The 23,939-nt window shown below is 47.8% G+C and overlaps 1 protein-coding gene across 1 annotated transcript in view; it reads right to left on the bottom strand.

Moving 5' to 3' along the window:
- The window catches only part of LOC122944873 (serine/threonine-protein kinase/endoribonuclease IRE1-like), a 32,147-nt gene extending 14,011 nt beyond the window's left edge, over positions 1-18,136 (bottom strand). Inside the window, exons 1-12 of the mRNA XM_044303578.1 lie at positions 17,859-18,136; positions 11,696-11,813; positions 9,057-9,090; positions 8,431-8,503; positions 7,013-7,085; positions 6,800-6,922; positions 5,189-5,290; positions 4,760-5,021; positions 3,705-3,783; positions 3,164-3,311; positions 1,722-1,840; positions 739-924 (exon numbers count right to left, since the gene is read on the bottom strand). Of these exons, the coding sequence (XP_044159513.1) occupies positions 739-924; positions 1,722-1,840; positions 3,164-3,311; positions 3,705-3,783; positions 4,760-5,021; positions 5,189-5,290; positions 6,800-6,922; positions 7,013-7,085; positions 8,431-8,503; positions 9,057-9,090; positions 11,696-11,813; positions 17,859-17,906 (1,365 nt within the window). The 5' untranslated portion in view covers positions 17,907-18,136. The remainder of the gene's footprint in view (positions 1-738; positions 925-1,721; positions 1,841-3,163; positions 3,312-3,704; positions 3,784-4,759; positions 5,022-5,188; positions 5,291-6,799; positions 6,923-7,012; positions 7,086-8,430; positions 8,504-9,056; positions 9,091-11,695; positions 11,814-17,858) is intronic.
- Positions 18,137-23,939: the final 5,803 nt, after the last annotated feature.

The raw sequence follows: 23,939 nt of genomic DNA, 5'->3' as shown, positions 1-23,939 counted from the left end.
AACATCTGCCTGTACCGAAAGCCTTCTGCAGCCATGACCACAACATCACAGACATGAAAGTCTCGATATTCAACGGGCATTTCAAATCCCAGAAGGACAGAGAAGTCTGGGAATACAAACTCATGAGGACCTTTGACACACTCAGATCATGAATTAATGTGTATTATGGGTCTCTTGAGGAATGTGCTCCTCAGACCTCTTGGGTTCATCACATTAATGGACTGGGCAGCTCGGTGGCTCAGTGGTTAGCAGTGGTGCATGGAGACTTTATGTTCTCCCCGTGTTTGCGTGGGTTTCCTCTCATAGGGAACTTAGATTGTGAGCCCCACTGGGGACAGTTGGATGCTAATGTCTGTAAAGTGCTGCGGAATATAGTAGCGCTATTTAAGTGCGTAAAATAAAATAAAAAATGGACTGGATATCTATTAGAGGAATTAAAATGCTCCCACTCCTTATCTGTAACTGTCCGTTTCCTCCTCCACTCATATTGATCTGCGTTATGTCACTCGTCTCATCTCCCTCACTATTCCTATGTACTTTGGTGTATAAGTATGTGAATCTTCAGACACGGTCTTAAAATATGTCTGGGGAATCCAATTTTTTTTAAAATTGGAATTGAGGATATTTAATCTTCCCAGTCAAATGGCTGACAATAGAGAACAATAGACTGCATTCAGCTTCCTAATGAGGGACGATATATTACACCACATCCCCCCCCCCCCCCCCCCCTCCTCTCACCTTAGGAAAAGTGAATCCGAACAGCACCCATCCCCCAAGGAGAAGCGTGATGATGCCCGTGAAAAGCAGATTGGTAATCGTAGAGTCTGGTAGGACAATTCCTGCTTCTTCTGTGGTACCTTCCGTCTTTACTCGCCCCACTGTGTCGCCCTGAGGGGATCCTCCCTGATTCTGCGGGGTCAGAAACTGCAGGGAGATGAGAGGATGGGTTTCACGAGATGCCACTTATTCAGGTGAAAACTGGGAAAGTACATTTCGAGTTCAGCCAAAATGTGAATACCGATATTTAAGATGTTACCTCTAATGCTGAGATATGACTGCTTGTAGTTCCAGGCCTAAAGCCCGAGGCTGCACTACTGAGAGATTCTGGCGACAACATGGCCCTATCTGATTTCGTTCAGGTGCAGCGCTGCTGTGGGGACCTTCGGGTCACAAAATACATTGATGTACCCCTACGTATCCCTACATAATTGCCACTATTCGATTGAGTGAGGACGTAGAGACCGATGAGGATGGCGATTTTGATCCACACAAGCTCTCCATGACAATCCCGCACCAGACAGAAATCTGAAGAACCATCATATCATTAAAGGGGTTGTCTCATCTCAGGCAATGGGGGCATAACGCTAGGATATGCCCCCATTGTCCGATAGGTGCGAGTCCCACCGCTGGGACCTACACCTATATTGAGAACAGAGCCCCGAAAGTGGTGGAGGGCGCACTGCGCATGCACAGCCTCCCTCCATTCATTTTCTAAGGGACAGCCGAAAATAGCCGGTGATGCGCGGTGCGCTCCCATTCACTTCTATGGGGAGAGCGCTTGGTGGTGGAGTTCTCCAGCCATCACTTTGAGGGGTTCCGTTCCCGATATAGGTGCACCTATCAGACAATGGGGACATACCCTAGTAATATGTCTCCATTGTCTCAGAGGAGACAACCCCTTTAACAGGTGCCAGGCGATCAATATTCTGGATTATTCTTACATCATCGAATAGGGTCTTGGGGGCTGGACCACGAATGATTGTCTCAGTATCCCTCCTCAGGGTCTCGGGAAATGCTCGGAGCATGGTGGTGTGAACAACGTGAGGAACTTCATGGTGTCCTTGATGAAAAAATAAAAAAATGTTATCCAGTGAGACTTCAAATTTTATTAAAGGAGTGATATAGTAGGATTAAATAAACATAACTCAATCTTGGATATACTTAGGTTGCAATGTTTGGTATAAGAGCTAGAAGGCTACAGAGGGGACGTCATGTATCTAGACAAAGGAATTCCTTAGCTTTGGTTTTACCACGCTAGAATATCTTAAATTGCGTCCGGATGCATACTATGGGGATATATACATCACTCTTTGTTAAAACACGCCACAATCCTATTGGCTCATTTGGATCTTTCCGGTGTAAGGGTAAGACCCCGGTTATTGCTAATAAAAGGGATCTTTTGCTGTTTGAAAGTCATGTCTTCTCATTCTTTTGCCCCTAGACCAGTGATGGCTAACCTTGGCACTCTAGCTGTGGCAAAACTACAACTCCCAAGATGCCCCCCTTGCTTGGCTGCTCTCAGAACTCTATAGAAATAAATGGAGCATGCTGGGAGTCGTAGTTTCACCACAGCTGGCGTGCCAAGGTTAGCCATCACTGCCCTAGACTAAATGTAAAGATTTGGAACATTGCAGACAACATGGTTAGATCCTACAGAAATTGTACTATAACAGGAGTGCACAGGGTCAGTGAAGATCAGGGTGTGTAGTGGCCCCTGGATGAACACACGTTGGGTGCCCATGTCTTATGTGATGGAGGGAAGTAAAGGTTAAGGCTACGTCCAACATCTGTGTTTTAGAAATCCGGTAGTCTGTTCCGGAATAGGAGCGGAGTACCAGAACTGCCAAATCCGGCATAGCCAGACACCGCCAGGGCTCACCAGATCCTTAGTTACTATAATGGGACCTGTCAGGTTTCCACAAACAATGCCGGCTTTCTGCCTGAAAAGCAAATGCTGCGTGCAGCCGGTATTTTCCAGCAGCAATCCGTCATTCCTGCCCGAAACCTGATGGATCCCATTATAGTGAACAGAGATCTTCTGGACCCTGGTAGCGTCTGGCTGTGCCAGATATGATAATTCCAGTACTCTGCCGGAACAGACTACCAGAATACTGTACTGCAGAAGTGAACCTAACGTAATACTGCCCCAACAGTGATTAAATAATAGCACTATACAGTGCCTATATACTACTGCCATCATTGGTGACAGAGTCCTTTAGACTCAGACTTATTGGGGGGTCTTCATGCAATACTGCCCGAGCAGAAACTAAATAAGACCACTACACAGTACACAAATACTACTGCCGTAGCAAGCATGCACAATACAGCCGCATAGTGAGCCATGTAGTAACATTCACCTATCCGCCCTTGCTACTGCCATTACCTATAAGCAACCATTGGTTTGCAGATACAATGCTCCCAAGCGGGTACTTGACATCTGTGGTTGGCGTGACACCAAACTCCGTGGACTCCTTTAGGGTAACATCCTTAGTGGTGGGCCCCTCTATCCGGGCCAGTGTGATTCCCCGGGGCTGGAAGGGATACCAAAACATGACTTAAAAATAAAATAAAAGGAATACCTAAAGTATCTTTATGCACATGAAAAACAGAAATGTCGCCTTATCAGTGCTTGATGTTTCATGCCAGATGACAACACTTACTACACGTCTTCTGGTTTTGTACAGCTTTGTCATAGGGACAATGCGTGGGACGACATCAATGTCCACACCCTAGCTGACAATGATAGATCTATTCAGGGAGATTCAGGGAGATAGACTTGGATCTATGCAATGTCCCTATGAAAAGTCAGAATCTCAGAAGGGCTTCCATAGCGACTAGTCCGCCCTTATACAGTATATGACATTATGATACATGGAGGAACATGAACAAATCTCACAAAGAATACAGATTGAAAATATTCCCACCACTACAGAGACGCCCTCGTGGATCAGCGACGTGGACGCATAGAATCCGCTGGAGTGCTTCCCCACGTACAGAGACGGCCTGTAAAAAAGAAGAAAGAAATGTCCCAAATGTTATTCCAGGTCAAAAAATGTATTACTTGGACCCCCATCGATCAGCTGTGATCTGTGTGGAAGCACTGCGTGAAGTGCTCAATTTACCTGCAGCACCTCCACAGGGGAAATTAAGTATTACATGGTGCCTACTGAAATCAATAGGCCGTCCATGTGGTGCAAGACTGTGCTGACCTCTCCAGAGGAATAACTAGCTAATCGCTGGGGGTCCCGGTCCCCTGTTCTGGTGGAGCAGCAGGTCGTGCATTCTCCTGTAGAGACTGAATGGAGCGGCATGCGCATACATGACCTGCCACTCCATCAGAACAGGACCCCGCTCCTCATGATCGGCGGGGGTCCCAGCAGTCAGACCTCCAGCGTTCAGTTAGTTATCCCCTAACGTAATAACTTGGCACAAACCCTTTACTGTACACGGGTAAACCAAGGAATCTGCCACTTTCACCAAAGTTCTCAAGAGGGTAACCGCCAGGGGCGTAAACTACCATAGCGGCAGACTAGGCGACTGCTATGGGGCCCAGGGCAAGAGGGGGCCCAGTCTTAGTTGGGATCATCTCCTCATCTACTGGAGGTGAAAACTTGGTCAGGACTCTACCCTCTAAAGCAGGCATCCTCAAACTGCGGCCCTCCAGCTGTTGCAAAACTACAACTCCCAGCATGCCCGAAAAGCCTACAGCTATCATCCTACAGCAGGGCATGGTGGGAGTTGTAGTTTTACAACAGCTGGAGGGCCGCAGGTTGAGCATGCCTGCTCTAAAGGAACAACTTTTAGCAAATGAGGCAGTGGAATAAAAGGCCCAAGCGTCATTGAAAAGGGTTTAGGCAGAAACCCTTCTGTCCTGTGTGTGGGGGCCTGGTTTGATCCTTGCTATGGGGCCCTTACGTCTCTATGTATGCCACTGGTGACCGCCCTGGGTTATAGGCGTCTAGCAGGTAAGGGTACTCACAGCAGGTGAGTCTTGGTGCTGCTCAGATCCTGCACAGCCTGATAGTTCCATTTGAGGAGACGGATGTCCTGGGAATTGAACGTCAAGTAACGGAGGGTTTCCAGTGCGACATTCAGATGCGGGATTCGCCTCAGGCTGTCTTGGTGCCACATGAAAAGTCCGACCACTGGAGAACCATAATTCTGCATCCATAACACTTCTCCGCTCCCCTGGTCAGCGGTCACCAGCATCCCGTCTCCAGTGGAGGCAAAGTGAGCCATCTCTATGGTAAATAAGGGGAACTCAGATGTATGGAAAGCAAAGACATATGTCCGTAAGGCCCTTCTCTACCATGTATAACAGTTGCCCCCAACCTACTGCTTTCCAGCGGTTGCAAAATTACAATTTCCAGCGTGCCCTGTCAGCCTGCGTATGCATTACTATACTCACTGTATTCGTAGTTCTCATCACACAGAGTAGCGGAGTAGTCATGGAAGGTGGCATTCCAGCGCAGTTCCCGGGATTTGGTGTCATACATGGTGATCATGTACTCTGCACGGTAATAGATGGTTACCCTCAATAGGACTATAATATAGCATAGCAGGCAGCAGTGAACACTTAATGGGGCTGTCCAGTATTTCAATACTGGTGACCTACCCTCTAAAGGGGTCATCAATATCAGATTGGTGAGGGTCTGACTCCATGCGCCCCTGCCGATCAGCTGTTTTTGAAGGGGTCAGAGCTCTTAGGTTAGCGCTAAGGCCTCGTCCTGTGACGTCATGTCCATGGGTCACATAGCCTTTGTGTAGCTGGGGGGGGCTGCAGTGCCAAGCACAGCCACTATACAATGTGCGGCGCTGTGCTTGGAATACTGTGAAGTGGCCTATGGGCTTCTCCAAACACTGCAGCCCCTTTAAACTGCTGATCGGCGGGGATACCAGGAGTCAGACTCTCACCACTCAGTTAGGAAAGGACATTAAAAAGGGGTTGTCCCATATTGGACAATGGGGGCATATCGCTAGCATATGCCCCCAATGTCTAATAGATGTGGGTCCCACACCTATCCTTAGAATGGAGCCCGCAAAGTGCCGGAGGGAGCACTGTGGATGCACAGCATTCATTTCTATGGGACTCCTGAAAATAGCCAAACACTGGCTCGGCTATTTCCGTAAGACCCATAGAAGTGAATGGAGCGGTGGCCGTGCTTGTGCACCGCGCTTCCCATTCATTTCAATGGGACGTCCGAAAATAGCAGAATGCGCCGTTCTGCTATTTTCGGCAGTCCCACAGAAATTAATGAAGGGCTGCCGCGCATTTGCAGTGCTCCCGCCTGCACTTTGCAGGCTCCGTTCTAACGATAGGTGCGGGTCGCACCTCAATCAGACATTGGGGGAATATCCTAGCGATAAGCCCCCAAAGTCCAAGATGGGACAACCCCTTTAATATTGAATTCCTGGAAAACTCCTTTAAAAGTACGCCCTAATGAAAAGTAATAAAACTGTATATAACATACTTTGTGTCTCAACCAATTCATCACATTTCTTTTTTCAAGATCTCTGCTTGCTGTCAGTGAGTGCAACCATTTATTTCTGGAGACCTGAAAACCTGTGCTGGGCTAGCCCTTCGCACACCGAGTGATGTGTCAGCCGTATGTGGTCAAGGCGGATTTACTGTTTCCATTCGCTGACAGCAATCACAAACTGAAATCGGTGAGGAATTGAAACTCCAAGTCCCATTGGAAAGCTGCATTATACAATAAGTAAGCTTTAAAGGGGTGGTCTCACATGGGCTTCACAGAGAGTGGTCCCCCTCTAAGAGTCAGAGTGCAGAGGCGCCCTGTAATGGTGGTCCTTGTTTCGGTGGACCTGCCCCATCCATGCATTATGCGGTCAGCTATTCATCGGACTGGCCGGCATGTAAGCCTACGTACATTGAGAAGCTGGAGCCGCACCGAGTCAGTTCCTATGTAAGAGCGGCTAGTTACTAAGAGACAGCCCTTTAACTTAGCGGAGGCGTAGAGCATGCGCTATGTGTGAGACGGCGTGTATCTGTGGAACTTACGTGTCCGTCCTATGTACAGGAGAGGAGTGGAAGGACACAGGCCGTCAGACGATTCCGTGGACAGCGTGGTCTGCTTCTCTCCTGACTTCGGATCCAAAACAAACCAGGTGTCCTGCTTCTTCCCTGTCCAGATTGAATCACAGGCGGATTGTTATGTGGCCCTAAATTTGGCCCCTCCCATCAAATATATATATATAATATAATATACATTACCTGTATAGAGGATTCCATCAGAGCTGCGGCAGGGGGAGGACTGGACCAGTTCCTGGATGGTGAAGGGTAATTTCTAGGGAATATGGAATCACAAATGTTAAGGCACCGGGAACTTAAATGGAACCTGTCACCAGGAAATTCACTGCCACACTGCCTTGCAAGTCTACCTCAGCTGAATGTAATGATACCTATCACTTAGCGATCCGTTTTTTTCATTTTAAGCCTTATGCAAATGAGCAATTAAGTGCATCAAGGGCGGGCGCAGTCCACTCTGTGCACCCTTGCTCCTCCTGCGTCCTCTGACAGGGTCAGGTTCCTGCATGGTCATCTTGCCAGGTGCTGCCCATCAAGAAAGAGAGATAAGGGCTGAAGGAGGAAGCAGGAGGAGCAAAAGGTGCACAGAGCGGCTTAAGCCCGCCCTCTGTGCACTTAAGTGCTCATTTGCATATGGACTAACGAATGAAGCAACAGATCACTGATTACATTTGGCTGAGCTAGCTTACAAGGCATTGCGCCTGGTTTATCAGTGAATTCCCTAGTAACAGATCCCTTTAATAAGATCAGCATCCAAACTAGCCTTGACACTTGCGTCGCTAATTCCGGTATTGAGATCCGGCAGAGGATCTCAATACCGGAATAAAACAGATTGATCAGGATGCATCCGTACGGTTAGGATATAGTTGTGAGAAATCTAAACGGGAAAAAACGGATCCGTCACTAAATACAGTCAATGGGTGACAGATCTGATTTTTTTAGGCTCCTAAGAAAACGGATCCGTCACCATTGACTTACATTATTTTCAGTGCCAGATCTATTTTTTCTGTTTTAATGACCGGACACAAATCTGCAGCTTGCAGCGGTTTTATGTCCGGACACAAAACGGAACAGAAGACCTCCTGATGCATCCTGAACGGAGCTCTTTCCTTTTAGAATGCATGAGGACTAAATGGAAACATTTTTTTCTGGTATTAAGATCCTCTGCCGGATCTCAATACCGGAAAACAACAACGCGAGTGTAAAAGTAGCCTAACTAAACAGCTAAGCAGCAAGCCAAACTTTCTTTTAGGATCCTAAAATATTCATTTTATTATTCTTGTTCAAATGTAACTCCATATATACCATTGTGACTAGTGGTCCTGCCATGGGCACCCAGCAAAGTCCACATATAACAACCCTCAGACCTTTACTTGAACTGCATACAAATGATCCTAGTCGCTGATACAGAGGACAACCACTATGACAAGGCCGTAAATACCAGGATAGTGGTTTGCACGCTGCTTGGGTAAACATTTGGAGATGGAAAATTCTGGACCAGTGTTGGTACCCATAGCGGTACCTCTTGACTCATGGCTAGACATACAATAAGCTGCCCCAACGGGATACATCTAGAATTGCACAATAATAAAACATGGACTTACCATGAGTCCTTCCTTATTCCTTCCCCCCAAGATGTACAAGCTCCCATCGCTGGGGTCTGGCAGGAAAGCTGGTCTGTGAGACAGAAGGCAGCAGTTTTAGAAATCATTGTTGGCTGTTGTGGAACTACAAGTCTCAGCATAAGCTTTCAAACACAATACAGCGGCGAATATGTATATTGTATCTCAAGCTAAACAAAGGCCAAACAAAAACCACAGAAGATTACAAAACTGTGTGCCTAGAGGAGACTGCAGGGAAGCCCCTATTAGGACTCAGGCGACCGTATGAATGGGTCCACATACGTTTCGCAATTTTGCAGAACGGGTGCGGACCCATTCATTTCAATGGGGCCGCAAAAGATGCAGACAGCACACGGTGTGCTGTCCGCATCGATAGTTCCGTTCCGCGGGCCCGCAAAAAAGATAGAGCATGTCCTATTCTTGTCCACAATCGCAGATAAGAATAGTAATTTCTATCATGGTGCCGGCCCAGAACGCACATGACCAGTATCCGTGTTTTGTGAATCTGCGATTTGCGGACCGCAAAACACTACGGCCGTTTGAATGAGCCCTTACTCTGATAGGAAAAGGATCTTGCACTAACCACTCTCTATGAATGCTGTACTTACTCAGACACGTAGAACGGTACTTGAATCACAGGATCTAAAAGAGAAGATACAAGACAGACATCAGATTTCCATTGTAAAACACACAATATAACATACAAACATTTCTACTTATACCTAAAAAAAGCTGCAGCACTAGTGGCGCAAAAAAAAAAAAGGAATATTATGCTTTTTTGAACAATGAAGGCAACCACTAGAGGGCGCACACTACTTTTTTTTTTTAATACATCTCCCATTCTATTCATTAATAAATCTATATTAAAAGTAAGCTCCCCCTAGTGGTGACTGCAGGCAGGCAGAAGTCTATCATTTAAGTCTATGGTTTCAGCCAGCAGGGGATATAGAGCTCTGTATCAGAAAAAACGCACAAAAGCTTATAGCAGCCTGTGTTCTGCAATTAAACTCTTGCAGATCACTCCGTTCACAGAATACAAGCTGCCACGCCTGCAGGTTATTAACAAGAATCATTTCGGATTGTAAAATGAGTCATTCTGATAACGATGTTAAAAAGGAGTGCATCCACCTCTGGGACCCCCACTTATCAGGAGAATGAGGGCTTGCTCCACTCTCTCTCTTAAGGGTGCATTCACACGACCGTATTTTCGGTCCACATCCATATGTATTTTTTTGGATCATATGCGGACCCAATCATTTTAAAAGGGGCCCAAAAGATGTGGACAACACTTGTATGTCCGTTCTACGCCGCCGCAAAAAAAAAAAAAAAGGTACATGTCCTATTCTTGTTCGTTTTGAACAAAGGGCGGAATGTGCTGATCCCCAAAATGCAGAATGTAGAACGTCCGTGTTTTGCACATCTGCAATTTGCAGACCGCAAAACGGATACAGGCATGTGAATTCCCCCTTATATAGACTTCAATGCTGCCCCCCCAACCATTCAGTCCTTGGATGCTGCTTGAAACCTCGTCAGAAGGAGGGTGAATGGATCCCCTTTCTCCAGACAGATGGAAGTGGGACCTAGACTTAAAGGGGTTCTACAGTTGGTTTTAACTGATGATCTATGCTCTGGATAGATCATCAGCATCTGACTGGCGGGGGTCTGACACCCGGGACCCCCGCCGATCAGCTGTTTGAGAAGGCAGCGGCGCTCCAGCAGTGCCGCGGCCTTCTCACTCTTTACCGCTGGCCCAGTGACGTCACAACTAGTATCAACTGGCCTGGGCGCGGCTAAGCTCCATTCAAGTGAACCGAGCTTAGCCGCGCCCAGGCCAGTTGATACTAGTTGTGACGTCACTGGGCCAGCGGTAAACAGTGAGAAGGCCGCTGCGCTGCTGGAGCGCCGCTGCCTTCTCAAACAGCTGATCGGCGGGGGGCCCGGGTGTCAGACCCCCGCCGATCAGATGCTGATGATCTATCCAGAGGATAGATCATCAGTTAAAACAAACTGTAGAACCCATTTAACAGACAGAGGTCAGAGTACCCCTTTAAATTAGACAATTAAAGGGCACCTGTCAGCAGTTTTGTACCTATGACACTGGCTGACCTGTTACATGTGCGCTTGGCAGCTGAAGGCATCTGTGTTGGTCCCATGTTCATATGTGCCCGCATTACTGAGAAAAATTATGTTTTATTACATGCAAATGAACCTCTAGGAGCAATGGGGGCGTTACCATTACACCTAGAGTCTCCACTTTTTCTGCTGCGCCATCTTCACTTTGATTGACAGGTCCAGTCAGTGTAAATGTGAAAACAACTATAGCTGTCAATCAAAGTGGAGGGGGAGCGGCAGTAGCAGAGAGAGCAGAGCCTCTAGGTGTAATGGTAACGCCCCCATTGCTCCTAGAGGCTCATTTGCATACAATAAAACATCACTTTTCTCAGCAATGCGGGCACATATGAACATGGGACCAACACAGATGCCTTCAGCTGCCAAGCGCACATGCAACAGGTCAGCCACGGCATGCAAAACTACGTCAGAAATCCAAGCACCAGTCTCGTATTTCTTCCGTGCAGAAAAATCTGCTGTCTGAATGTACCCTTATGCAAAAACACTACAACAAAGGAGTTGTCCAGGATCCGAAAAATATGGTTGCTATGTTACAAAAAAACAGCACCACCCCTGTACACAGGTTGCGTGTGGTATTACAGATTTTCTTCAACTCCAAGTGAGCCAAGCTGTAATACCAGACACAACTCATGGACAAGTGGGCACTTTTTTTTCGGAAGGAAGCAGCCATGTATTTCTAATCCTGGACAACCCCTTTAAATGCTATAGTGCAAAGACGCTACAAACGGCGGGCAAGTGGCCAAAACAAACGGCTGCACCTTCTGTTGGTTGCAGTTATGGATACGGAGAGTCAGGAAACCTGAGAATGTTTAGGAGAAGCGGTGACGGTGGATCTGATAATTAGAGGGGATCAGTACAAGACTCATAGGGTTCCTCGGGCAACAAGATCATTGAAGCTGCGAGTCTCCGTGTGTGTGAGGGCAACTCCAGAGACAATAAGACCAAGACAAATCCACCTCAGACGTCGCTGTGAATCCGCAGCTGCAGTACCAGGCACAGCCACCTCGTATGTATGGCGCTGTGCAGAAGCCTGTTCGTTCTGCTGATCAGAGAGGGGCCAAGGCCATCTACTGACAGGTTACTACGGATGGCGGGAAGGCCCACGGGAGAGACTTACCGTCTTTTAAGGTCCACAGCACATCTCCGCTTTTCTTACTCACAGCGTGAAATTTTCCATCCATTGTAGACACAAACAGCATGGATTCCGGCAGAGAGACTGACGCTCCGGTCTCACACTGCAGTAAAAGACATCACGTTCATTAGTCATCACCTTAATTACTACCATTTGGACTTGAATTGAATTATTATTCATGGGGCACAGAGACAGAAGGACTCTGCCCACAGCAACCAATCAGGTGGCTGCTGTCATCTGCCAAAGAGCCTCTGAGAAGTATGAGCTGGAATCTTATTGGTTGCGATAGGCAACTGCTTCACTATCACTTTGCATTAGTTTTGATCGGCACCCCCGACACCCCGTGTATCAAGAGCTCATACCCTTACCGGATGATGAGCGAGGCACCAAAAGGTCCAAAAAAGTTGACTCCAGACCAACACCACAATGTACTATATGTGCACGGTGGGGGAGATTTATCAAAACTGGTGTAAAGTAGAACTCAGGATCAGTACAGGATAAGTAATGTATGTACACAGTGACTGCACCAGCAGAATAGTGAGTGCAGCTCCGGAGTATAATACAGGATGTGACTCAGGATCAGTACAGGATAAGTAATGTAATGTATGTACACAGTGACTCCACCAGCAGAATAGTGAGTGCAGCTCTGGAGTATAATACAGGATGTAACTCAGGATCAGTACAGGATAAGTAATGTAATGTATGTACACACCAGCAGAATAGTGAGTGCAGCTCTGGAGTATAAGGCCTCTTTCACACGACCATGACGGATTGGCTCCAGATGCGTTCAGTGAAACTCGCACCATTTTGCAAGCAAGTTCAGTCAGTTTTGTCTGCAATTGCGTTAAGTTGTTCAGTTTATTCACGCACGTGTGCAATGCGTTTTGATGCGTTTTTCACGAGCGTGATAAAAAACTGAAGGTTTACAAACGACATCTCTTAGCAACCATCAGTGAAAAACGCATCGCACCCGCACTTGCGTCCGGATGCAATGCGTTTTTCACTTCTATGGGCCCAGGGTTGCGTGAATATAGAACATGCTGCAATTTTCACGCAACCCAGAACTGATGCGTGAAAAACAACGCTCATGTGCACAGACCCATTGACATGAATGGGTCAGGATTCAGTGCGGGTGGTATACGTTCACGTCATGCATTGCACCCGCGCGGAAAACTCGCCCGTGTGAAAGGGGCCTTATACAATTGAACTTGCACTGTAAATTACCAGACAATACTGGGCACCTGTCCAATGCCCATGAATTAAAATAACTTGTCCCCAGGAGAGCAGCTGTACGATATACTAATGTTCCTGGCTCTGTATATTTGCCTTCCCCTCGATTTCCTCAAGGACAGTTCTGTATAGGCCTTCCTGGGTGCTTAGTCATTGGGGAGCTACAGTTTTAAAAGAGCATTTTATAAAACTGAAATCCCCGCCCTGCCCTCATGTTTAGGCTGGGTTCATACATGCCGTCAGTAGTACACCGACAGCTACAACTCAGGTTGAATCAGAGGCTCAGGCATACTCCTGTAATTTACACCCTAGCCTGCGCAGGCAGCAGTACCCCCCCCCCCCCCCCCCCCGTGGCACTTCTATCAGCAGACAGTACTTGGGCACTCTATATACCGACCCATTGAAACGCACCTCCCCGGCGGACACAGCTCCAGCTCGCACACCTGCTCTCTGCACTGTTTGCACAATGGGTGGATTAATCCAGGCGCCTCAGACAATAGAAACGCGCAAGAGACACATGACCCGGAGTGACACACGTGAAACCGGACTGGTGCAACACACGGGATGACATGTGCAATCAGGATGCGGTCTCCAGAAGCCCCCCCTGACTTCATGTTGTCGACTCGTGCCGGGAGGAAAAGTGAATGACACAAGTCCAGCAAATTCTCTTTTGCGTGGCGTTCACAAGACCGTGTGCGATTAGTGGGGTCAGAGAATAACATAATATAGGATTATAAATCCACCAAAAGTCTTACTATTGCCAGGGCAGGCTGGGATTTATGGTCCCACAGCACAGGCTTTGTGGGGAACTACAAATTCAGCAATCCCAGACAATGAGATGGCCATTTGGTTTGGAAAGTCTGCTATCAAAGTGGCAGGATGACGCAGGAGAAACCGTCAGCAGGTAGAAAATCCCAGTAAAGTTAGATCTGGGAATTTAAAGACACATTGCACCTTTAAGGGTCCCCCCCCCCCCCCCCAAGATTTAAAGGGGTGTTTCTGGGAATTCAATTTTGATGGCCTATCCTCAGGATAGGTTTTCAACTTCAGATTGGCGGGGGTCCGACTCCAGACACCTCCGCCGATCAGTTGTTAGAAGAGGCCAGTGACGTCACAGTGCCTATGTGCCCATTCAAATTAATGAGCCTGGGATGCAATACCAAGCACAGCCCCTATACAATGGATGGCGCTGTGCTCAGTAAGTCGTGAGGAGGCCCTTCTTCAAAACTGTAATCGGTGGGAGTCCGTGTTGGACCATCCCCACCAATCACCTTTTTGACACAGACACTTACCCCCATAAATCTTGCAACAACCCCTTTAAGATAAAAAAAAATCCCTTTATTTCTAATCTGGGAGTCCATAGGTTGCGTGGTTCAGCTTCTTTCACTTGAAAAAATACCGACCTGCAATACCCAAAGCAACCACAGGACAAAAGTGGCTCTGTTTTTCTAATGTTATACGTCCCCATGGATGCTGCCTGTAGGCATAGGCACTTTGCAGGTGGAAGTCCCCTTTAAGCAGGTTTACATTCTGAATACTGAGCCCGCAGGTGTGAATTCTTTTATGTAATGTACGCCTGTCACCCGCAGTAGCAAATATTGATTCGGGTGGCAGGGTTTCCATAAGAGAACCGGATACTCTTTGTATTACACAGCGGAGGCGCGCTATATGCTGCCAATCACAGCTCAGCTTTCATTTCCCCAGAGCAGTTTTAGAAATGAAAGCTGAGCTCTGATTGGTTGCCATGGGCAACAAAGACTGCCTCCCTGTTAGACCCTTTTGACAATGGAGGCCCAATATATTATAAACAGGAAAGGGTGGCGCCGGCGGCATCGCCAACGTGGGAACAGCACAAAATTTACTACCGTTTATTACCATTTGGTTTATTTTCCAATTCAAGTCATTGAAATTCAGTTAGAATCACCCAAAAAATCCTTTAAGGTCTCCATTGCCGCAGTGTATTTACTAGGCCTCGGTAACACTGCGTCCATAGTGATGTAAGATCACATGGTTGCGTCGTCCAATGGCCGCTGCTGGACGAGATACAACACTGTGGCCTACAATAGGACAACATGGCCGCCTCTCACACCAAATACACGGGACAGACAGGGATCAGCGGCACAGGACAGGACTGACTCTTATCTTAAAGGGATATTCTAGATGAAATGATTTATTTTTTCTCAATATATGTTCTGTAACTCTCCATTTCTATCAGTTTTCAAGATCTCTGCTTGCTGTCATTCAATAGGAGCCTCATTATCCCGGTAGTTAGGTTGAAGTCACACAAGGCAGATTTCTCTCTGACATTTCTGTGCAGAAATCTAAGTGCTTTCTTTCCGCCACAATACAGATGAAGTCCGTGTTTTTTGTGGGATCCACTGTAAAAAGGTCTATTCTTGTCCGCAAAACAGACATAACCAGTTCCATCACCTGCGGCCCGGCCGAACAGATGCAGACTGCACCCGGATTACATCCGTGTGCTGTTTTTTTTTTGCAGACCCATAGAAATGGTTGGTCTGTGTCTGATCTGCCTTTTTTTCGGATCGGACACGGACCATGGGATTGGACATGTGCATGAGGCCTTAAGACTGGGGCTACACGGCGGTCTTGACGGTGAGGCGACACCCATGATAAAATAAAACATGGCCACATCGAATGTGAACAGAGTCATATAGCGGCTAGATTTCTTGTGACTTTTCGCAGCAAACCCGAGACGCAACCCAACTCCATTCACTTTTACAATGCTTAGAAGTTTTGGAAGCGCAATTTTCGGTCTGTGAAGCGTGTCGTAGTCAAGATCACCATTTAGCCCCAGCCTTAAAGTACGGTTATCAGAGCCGTGGCCCCTGTGCGTCCACCACGTGACCAGGAAGAATTCATATTCATTGGCATTATACAATTAAAGTTCCGACTGCATGACAGCAAGCAGAGATCTTGAAAACGGAGAATGCATGACTCATTTTTACATTTCCTATTTCTTGAAGTTCTTTCGGATTTTGACTCCCCCTCCCCCCACTTATAGGGGGGGGGGCAGGGATAATGTGATGTTTTTTGTAGTTTTTTTAAAATTGCGCCTAAAGGGCAAGGCAGCCAATTAAAATCTACTCATTAAGCTTCAGAGAAGAGAGGAAGGGGTTAAACCAAGCCCTGACAGATATTAATCTCTGGGCAGGGACATGGATTAACTGCTTCCTGGCCAGTGGACTCCGGCTCGGACATCATGTCACTCATCTCTACGCCCCACATTTATAAAGGGACTATGACAGCTCTCACATCTCGTGTAACCGGCATGTTTATCATAGAGATGCATCAAGATCTACTCCCTTGTGTCAACGGGTCAAGCAATCATGGAACTACAGATCCCAGGAATGGTGCAGTGGTGGAACTACAGATCCCAGGAATGGTGCAGTGGTGGAACTACAGATCCCAGGAATTGTGCAGTGGTGGAACTACAGATCCCAGGAATTGTGCAGTGGCGGAACTACAGATCCCAGGAATTGTGCAGTGGCGGAACTAGAGATCCCAGGAATTGTGCAGTGGCGGAACTAGAGATCCCAGGAATTGTGCAGTGGCGGAACTACAGATCCCAATAATTGAGCAGTGGCGGAACTACAGATCCCAAGAATTGAGCAGTGGCGGAACTACAGATCCCAAGAATTGAGCAGTGGCGGAACTACAGATCCCAGCAATGATGCAGTGGCGGAACTACAGATCCCAGCAATGATGCAGTGGCGGAACTACAGATCCCAGCAATGATGCAGTGGCGGAACTACAGATCCCAGCAATGATGCAGTGGCGGAACTACAGATCCCAGCAATGATGCAGTGGCGGAACTACAGATCCCAGCAATGATGCAGTGGCGGAACTACAGATCCCAGCAATGATGCAGTGGCGGAACTACAGATCCCAGCAATGATGCAGTGGCGGAACTACAGATCCCAGCAATGATGCAGTGGCGGAACTACAGATCCCAGCAATGATGCAGTGGCGGAACTACAGATCCCAGCAATGATGCAGTGGCGGAACTACAGATCCCAGCAATGATGCAGTGGCGGAACTACAGATCCCAGCAATGATGCAGTGGCGGAACTACAGATCCCAGCAATGATGCAGTGGCGGAACTACAGATCCCAGCAATGATGCAGTGGCGGAACTACAGATCCCAGCAATGATGCAGTGGCGGAACTACAGATCCCAGCAATGATGCAGTGGCGGAACTACAGATCCCAGCAATGATGCAGTGGTGGAACTACAGATCCCAGCAATGATGCAGTGGCGGAACTACAGATCCCAGGAATTGTGCAGTGGCGGAACTACAGATGCCAGGAATTGTGCAGTGGCGGAACTACAGATCCCAAGAATTGTGCAGTGGCGGAACAACAGATCCCAAGAATTGTGCAGTGGCGGAACTACAGATCCCAAGAATTGTGCAGTGGCGGAACTACAGATCCCAAGAATTGTGCAGTGGCGGAACTACAGATCCCAAGAATTGTGCAGTGGCGGAACTACAGATTCCCAAGAATTGTGCAGTGGCGAAACTACAGATCCCAAGAATTGTGCAGTGGCGGAACTACAGATCCCAAGAATTGTGCAGTGGCGGAACTACAGATCCCAAGAATTGTGCAGTGGCGGAACTACAGATCCCAGCTATAGTGTAGTGGCGGAACTACAGACCACAGCAATGATGCAGTGGTGGAACTACAGACCCCAGCAATGATGGACTTGTAGAACTATCCCAGCAAACCCTGTCAGACCGATGCTATATCTTAGACCAGAGGTGTTAGCCCAAAAGGCTTTCTAGAGGTTGTGAAGCTACAACTCCCAGCATATCTTGACACAACCCTGCTGGGAGTTGTAGTTTCACACCTGCCGCAGAGCTCCAGGTTGAAGGCCACTATTCTGGACGTTAGTAACTCACCTGTAGGACCTGTACGAGGCCCAGTGCCAGCCACAAGGCAGGGTGCATACTGGTGGGGGCTTGTCACCTGCAGACTCTAGGGGGGTCTCTGGTGGTCTTCTCATCCTCCTCAATAGACACAGCCTTCAGGGCAGAGTGAGCCGATGACCCGCCTCCATAATCCGGGTGAGGTGGGCAGAGTGCTGTATACACAGTACGGGGTGAGCTGGGTGTCAGTTTCCGGGTGTCAGGCGGATCTGGGCTACAATAAACACTTCTCCACCTGTCTGAGTCCAGAGGATTCCCCCCCTTACGTCACCGCGCGCTCTGACCAATCACGGAAGCCCACACATTCTATTAGGCCAATGACGAGGCGAGGGAGGCGTGGCCGACCAGACCCGGAAGCTAGCGGAGTGTTGTTGGTGGACACGTGGAGGGGATGAAAGGGGCGGCGATCAGCGGCAGCTCCGCCGGTGTGTACGGGGCCGGTTCCGCCTGTAGTCTCTTATAGCAATGGAGTCCTCTGCTGCTTCTCTCAGGACCCACTGCATGTTCTTACACTAAGGCTCTGATCTATCACACATACCAAGAGTGCCCTTTTAGCACATCTGAGCATGGATATTATATATTATTGTTGTCCTAATGACTAGGGGGCCCAGAGCTAGGATATATATGTTTGCAATTTTACGGATTTCCGGAAAATCTAAACGTTATTGGGGCTCAGTGGTTGGCACTGGCAGCAGTGTAGTGGGCGCTGGGTACTGTACTGCTGGCACTGAGGACACTATGGCTGCTGGCGCTGTCATTGGGCTTGTGTCATACATACACCACATCTGCATGACAATCGTAGGGTTAAAAAAAATAAAGTACAAGGAGGGGGTATGGCAAACCTGGAATTGCCCATACACCTGTTCGGCTGACAACGACCTCTCACGACTCCCCCATACACATGCAGACTCTGCGGCCGAGCATGTATGTGAGAGAGGAGAAAGCCGCCTTCTGCAGCTTTCTCCCTATGACAGCTCAGGAGGCGTGTCCTTTCCGCTGCAGCTCTCTCCCTATGACAGCTCAGGAGTTGTGTCCTTTCTACTGCAGCTCTCTCTCTATGACAGCTCAGGAGGCGTGTCCTTTCCGCTGCAGCTCTCTCCCTATGACAGCTCAGGAGTTGTGTCCTTTCCACTGCAGCTCTCTCCCTATGACAGCTCAGGAGGTGTGTCCTTTCTGCTGCAGCTCTCTCCCTATGACAGCTCAGGAGTTGTGTCCTTTCTGCTGCAGTTCTTTCCCTATGACAGCTCAGGAGGTGTGTCCTTTCTGCTGCAGCTCTTTCCCTATTGCAAGCTCACAGAGCGAGTCCTTTCTGCTGCAGCTCTCTCCCTATGACAGCTCAGGAGTTGTGTCCTTTCTGCTGCAGCTCTCTCCCTATGACAGCTCAGGAGGTGTGTCCTTTCTGCTGCAGCTCTTTCCCTCTTGCAAGCTCACAGAGTGAGTCCTTTCTGCTGCAGCTCTCTCCCTATGAGCTCAGGAGGTGTGTCCTTTCTGCTGCAGCTCTCTCCCTATGATAGCTCAGGAGGTGTGTCCTTTCTGCTGCAGCTCTCTCCCTATGACAGCTCAGGAGTTGTGTCCTTTATGCTGCAGTTCTCTCCCTATGACAGCTCAGGAGGTGTGTCCTTTCTGCTGCAGCTCTTTCCCTATTGCAAGCTCACAGAGCGAGTCCTTTCTGCTGTAGCTCTCTCCCTATGACAGCTCAGGAGTTGTGTCCTTTCTGCTACAGCTCTTTCTCTATGACAGCTCAGAGGACTGTCCTTTCTGCTGTAGCTCTCTCCCCATCACAGCTCAAGGGCCAACCCTTTTCACTGCAGTTTTCTCCCTATGACAGCTCATGGGGGGCATGTCCTTTCTGCTACAGCTGTCTCCCTATCACAGCTCAGAGGATGTGTCCTTTCTGCTGCAGATTTTGCCCTGTAACTGGCACAGCATATAACAAAATGTAATAGCTGGTGTCAGTTGAAGGATGGGACTGTGCGCAGGCAACCATTTCAGTAAGTGGATGTGCACATTACTATACAGAATAAACCCCAGGGGGCGCCATTATAAGGAAGTATCTCACAGAAAGTAAATTACAAAAGTAACTCTTTTTTTCGAAGCTGAATTATATTAAGTCCTTGTGCACACGATCACCTTTTGGGTCCGCGTTTGATCCACATTTTTTGCGGATCTCACACGGACCCATTCATTTCTATGAGCCACGAAAAATTGCGGAGAGCGTCATCCGTGTGGCTGTTCTGCAGATTTTAGAGCATGTCCTATTGCAGACAAGAATATGCCTTTCTCTAATATGGACCGAGGAAAGTGCGGGATGCACACGGCCAGTGTCCGTATTTTGCGGAGCGCAAAACAGCAACGCCCATGGGCATGAGGCTTTAAAGGGCTTCTGTCACCCCCCAAAAGTCATTTTTAATTTTTGGGCTAATTAAAATCCTTATAGTGCGATTATTCAATATATAGGTCTCTTACCTTGTTCTGTGGCTTAGTTTTATAATATGTTAATTACCTCTCTACCAGCAAGTAGGGCGGTTACTTGCTGGTAGCCGCCGCTGCATCCTCCTTTCAAAAAAACGCCCCCTCCTCCAGTTTATTGACAGGGCCAGCGAGCGCTCTCCTCCTCCGGCTGGCCCTGGCTGCAATTCAAATCCCGCGCCTGCGCCTCACGTGTCTTCATTCGGCGCAGGCGCTCTGAGAGAAGGACGCTCGCTTCCTCAGCACTCCCTCAGTGCGCCTGCGCCGATGACGTCATCTCTAAACCCGAAAGAGAAGACGTCATCGGCGCAGGCGCACTGCGGAAATGCTGAGGAAGCGAGCGTCCTCTCAGAGCGCCTGCGCCGAATGAAGACACGTGAGGCGCAGGCGCGGGATTTGAATTGCAGCCAGGGCCAGCCGGAGGAGGAGGAGAGCGCTCGCTGGCCCTGTCAATCAACAGGAGGAGGGGGCGTTTTTGTGAAAGGAGGATGCGCAGCTACCAGCAAGTAGACGCCCTACTACAGGTAATTTACATATTATAAAAGTGCGGTTTTTAAAGAAACTAAGCCACAGAAAAAGGTAAAAGCCCTATATATTGAATAATCGCACTGTAAGTATTTTAATTAGCCCAAAAATGAAAAATGACTTTTGGGGGGCATATCGCTAGAATATCGCTACATAATTGTTTTGTAATTCAAAAACAATAAAATACAAGAATATAATCCACAGATATTAGTTAGGAGCAGACGCCATTCCTGGTCTTTTCTTGGCCAGTGGAGCCGAGCCTTGACTCAACACCTTATGTACACAGGGCTCAGGTTACTCCTGGGATCTTTTGTAAAGAAGTGAAGGTAACCGGATCTGGCAGGGACACTCCCTGTGTAATGGTCAGGTCCGTGACGTCCCGGTTGGCTTCAATATTTCCATTGTTCTCCGCAGAACATCTATTGATTTTCAGTCATTAGTTTATATTTCACATTCATCACACTTGGGGCTGGGAGTGAATCCACAGACCTTTGCAAGGCTCTTTCACACGAACGTGGGCTCCGTGCCCGTGCTGCGGACCGTGGGGCAGCCGCATGCGGATTGCGGATCCATTCACTTGAATGGGGGTCTGCGATCCGTCCGTTCCACAAGTTCTATCTTCTTGTGGAACGGAACACCACAGAAGCACTCCGTAGTGCTCCCGTGGAGATCTGTTCCGTGCTTCCGTTCCCCACCTCCAGATTTGCGGACCCATTCAAATGAATAGGTTTGCATCAGTGATACGGAATGCACACGGCTGGTGACCCGTGTATTGCGGAACCGCCGCATGCGGTCCGCAGCACGGGCACAGAGTCCTTACATTCGTGCAAAAGAGGCCTAAGGCCTCTTGCACACGACCGCATGGCTTTTTCAATATTTTGCAGTCCGCAAAAACTACGGATGACGTCTGTGTGCATTCCGTTTTTTTGCGGAACGGAACAGCTGGCCCCCGATAGAAAAGTCCTATCCTTGTCCATTATGCGGACAATAATAGGACATGTTCTATCTTTAAATGGAAAGGAAATACAGAAACGGAAGGCATACGGAGTACCTTCCTTTTTTTTTGCGGATCCATTGAAATGAATGGATCCGTATACGGTCCATATGCAGAACGCAAAAAACAGAACGGGAACGGAAACAGAAGAAAAAAAACGTTTGTGTGCAAGAGGCCTAAGGCTGAGATATTAGATCAGAAAACCATGGCTTCTCTCCTACCAGAAATAGCGCCACGCCTGTCTGCAGGTTGCGTCTGGTATTGCAGCTAACTTGAATGAGGCTGTGCTGGAATTTCTGTGTTATGACAGATCTAATTTGGTTATAGTTTACTGGTAAGGCCAAAATATGGCCGATCCTGCAGATTTTGTAGGGCGCTTCCCAATTCTTAGGGTTAAGCCTGTAGCATTTAACGTACACGCTCATTGATCCACAGATGTTAAAGGGGTTGTTTGGGATTAGAAAAACATTTGTGCAGCAGGTGCCATAGCAGCTGGGTTTCTGCTGTTTTAAACAGCAGTCACCCAAAGCTAATGTATATGATTGGCGATAGTGCCGATCACAGACATTTAACCCATCAGATGCATGTGAGCACGGTATCCGAGAGGCCTTTCCACTGAAGAGTTGTGCTCCCACGGCTCAAACGTCTTCTCTGCACCAAGATCAGGGAAGCCGTTCCTTCACTGAGGTAGCCTCGAGCCTTAGTAAGGATCTCAGGCCACCACAGCAATAGTTCTTATGGAGTCCGGTCTGTGACAGGGCTCCATGGGAACTTATTAAATGTTCCACAGACTGCAATGGTAACTCGTTGCAGTCTATGGGACAAGCGATCACATGTTCAAGTCTCCAAAGGGGACTTAATGTAATTGAAAAAAAGTTATAAAAAAAGTTTTATAAAATATACATATAAAAATTCTAAATCATCACCTTTCTCAATATCTAAAAAAAAAAATAAACATCATTAACATTAAAATATAAATTAATTTATCCTGTACAGTGAATGGCATAACAGAAAAAAATATAAATGACAGATTTGCCGTCTTAGGATCTTGTTAACCAGTAAATAGAAGATATAAAAATGAGATTCCTTAGTGGCTAATACCTTTTAAAGGGGTTATCCAACCCTATAATGACCCCTCCCCAATGCCCAGGACCCTCATATAGATTATACTTACCCCGGTCACTCCTGATGCCCGCTGCTGCATCTCGCCGTCGCACGGATCAAAACATTCCGGCGACAGGGTGGGAGCAGCCAATAGCAGGCCACGATGTAGACGAGCCTCCCTAGCATCGCGGGTGACAAACAGCATCTACAAGTCTCAGTGTGTCGGAGCCGATCGGGCCCCTGGAGAGCAGTGCTCCAAAGGTTTCACTGCTCTGATGCAGTGGTCACATTTGAGGGGTTAAATGTCATAATTAGCGTTATCGCCGATCACGGACATTGCTATGGCGCTCACTCAGCTTCTTTAATTTGCGAAAACTGTCAAAAACCTGATTTGATTGCAAGGTTAGAACCCGCCATTACCATATCAGTCCGCACGCACACACACACACACACACACACACACACACACACAATGAATAACCACCGCTCTGGATTAAATCTGAAATTATTTAATTTTCTTTAGGAATTACCACAATTAAAAAGTATACAAAAAACTATTCACAGACGTCATCCGTAATTGAAAGATAATCTACATCCAGCTATAAGTATAGTATACAAGACGTGTAAAAAATAGAAATACAAGGATAAAGGTGTCGATTATTCTTCTAATCGGGCATTTCTTAAAGGGGTGGTCCAGGATTTTATTACTGATAGCTTAACCTCAGGACAGGCCATCAATAGATGACTGGAGGGGGCCCCGATACTACGATGCTCAGCCGTTCTGGAACTACCCGGGTCTGTCCATTATCCGTTCACTTCAATGGAAGCAGCTCTGTGGGTACCAGCTTGGCGCACCACATAGTGGACAGCGTGTAGTTCCCATGCCGAAGGTACCCACTCTGCCAGACTGCCAGTATTAAAATCCTGGAGGAGACCCTCTAAGCTGGCCATCATACATTTTA

This window comes from Bufo gargarizans, chromosome 8 (assembly GCF_014858855.1).
Source record: "Bufo gargarizans isolate SCDJY-AF-19 chromosome 8, ASM1485885v1, whole genome shotgun sequence".
Classification (NCBI taxonomy): domain Eukaryota; kingdom Metazoa; phylum Chordata; class Amphibia; order Anura; family Bufonidae; genus Bufo; species Bufo gargarizans.
Note: the sequence above shows the minus strand (reverse complement) of the source record. Positions and strands in the feature narration are given on the sequence as shown.